At 54.9% G+C, this 1,290-nt stretch overlaps 1 protein-coding gene across 2 annotated transcripts in view; it reads left to right on the top strand.

Moving 5' to 3' along the window:
• The first annotated feature begins 292 nt into the window (after positions 1-292).
• Positions 293-1,290, top strand: part of adam11 (ADAM metallopeptidase domain 11) — a 36,335-nt gene continuing 35,337 nt past the window's right edge. For both annotated transcript variants that reach the window (XM_008292217.1, XM_008292216.1), the window contains exons 1-2: positions 293-441; positions 653-804. In XM_008292217.1, coding sequence (XP_008290439.1) covers positions 384-441; positions 653-804 — 210 coding nt within the window. In that variant the 5' untranslated portion in view covers positions 293-383. The remainder of the gene's footprint in view (positions 442-652; positions 805-1,290) is intronic.

Below are 1,290 nucleotides of genomic sequence, written 5' to 3'. Positions count from 1 at the left end.
AAAGCGCGTGGGTGGGCCCCGTCCAGCCCCACGTGCTCCTTGTTTCCAGGCTCCTCGCGCAGCCTCACTGCGATAACGAGCCCGACTCTCTCAGGTGTGTGCGCGCGCGCTGCTGCTGCCGCCGTGGAGCTCCGTGACACCGACACTCAGCATGTCGCTGCAGCCGAGAGGAGGAGCTCCTGCCGGGCGTCTCTAACTGGCTGGGGGCGGTCGAAGGGGGGGCCCCGGTGAGAAATGCGGGCGTCGCGTTTACGAGAACCCAGCTGTTTGTGTGTGCGCGTCCGCCGTCAACAACAGTCCTGCTGCCGCCGCTCCGCTCACGGCTCCGGTCACTTGGTTTAACGGCGCTGCACCGAGGAAATCAGTGGGACTATGTGAGCATCATGCTCGCTGTGAGATGCCTGCTGTTCGCTGCAGTGTGTGCACGGTGCGCCGGGACAGGTAAGAGGCTCCACACGCTTCATTTTAGGAAGGAAAAAAGGAACAGTTCGGGGTTTTTTTTTCTTTTCGTGCTTCCATTGAGCCTGTGGCTCTCTGATTAGAAAACATCATGTAGCACCGAGCAGCTGACTGTCAGCTGCTGAATCCTGCCTGAGAACAACACCAACATGACACATCCAGGTCTTTACTGGGATGTCCTCCTCTCCTGCAGGTCTGAGGGAATGGGTGAGTCCGGACGGGAGGCTGCTGCCTGCAGAAGAAGTCGTCCAGCCCAAGCGACTCCTGCAACAGATCCACACCGAGGAGGAGCTGCTGCACAGCCGCCTGGACACCCGAGTCAAGAACCACCCAGCCGGCGCACAGGTGAGCTCAACCTGCACCTGTCACTCTCTTTCCATTCTCCATGAACCATCTGAGTTGAGCACACGTTTATTATCACTGCGTGTCCTTCAATCTCCATATTTCATGCAGTAATGGAGGCTTTTCCACTGGAGACACTTTGGCTTGTCACAGGTGGAATGAGTGATGGCCCAGTTCCATTAAATGACAGTGAACCCAGCACGCACAAAAGCGGGACCTCCTCTAAGCGGAATGCATCCATCATTGATACACCTGTGCTCGTGACAGGTCGGGATGCCTGCTGTGAGAAAGCTCCTATTGTGACCGCGAGAGCAGACCTTGAAAAATGTGACAAAAGATTCTCCAACCTTTAACGAAGCCACCAGAAATTCTCCTTTTAGTGAAATGTGAGATGTGTGGACTGAGGATACTGTGATTGGAATAGGCTGCATGTTGCTTTTTAACTCCCATTTTCATGCTGGACAGGAATGATTTCAGGTTATTTTTAGT

The sequence above is a fragment of the Stegastes partitus genome, unplaced genomic scaffold (assembly GCF_000690725.1).
Source record: "Stegastes partitus isolate 25-593 unplaced genomic scaffold, Stegastes_partitus-1.0.2 Scaffold795, whole genome shotgun sequence".
In the NCBI taxonomy this organism is placed as follows: domain Eukaryota; kingdom Metazoa; phylum Chordata; class Actinopteri; family Pomacentridae; genus Stegastes; species Stegastes partitus.
The sequence above is the reverse complement of the archived record's forward strand: the minus strand, read 5'-3'. Positions and strand labels throughout refer to the sequence as shown.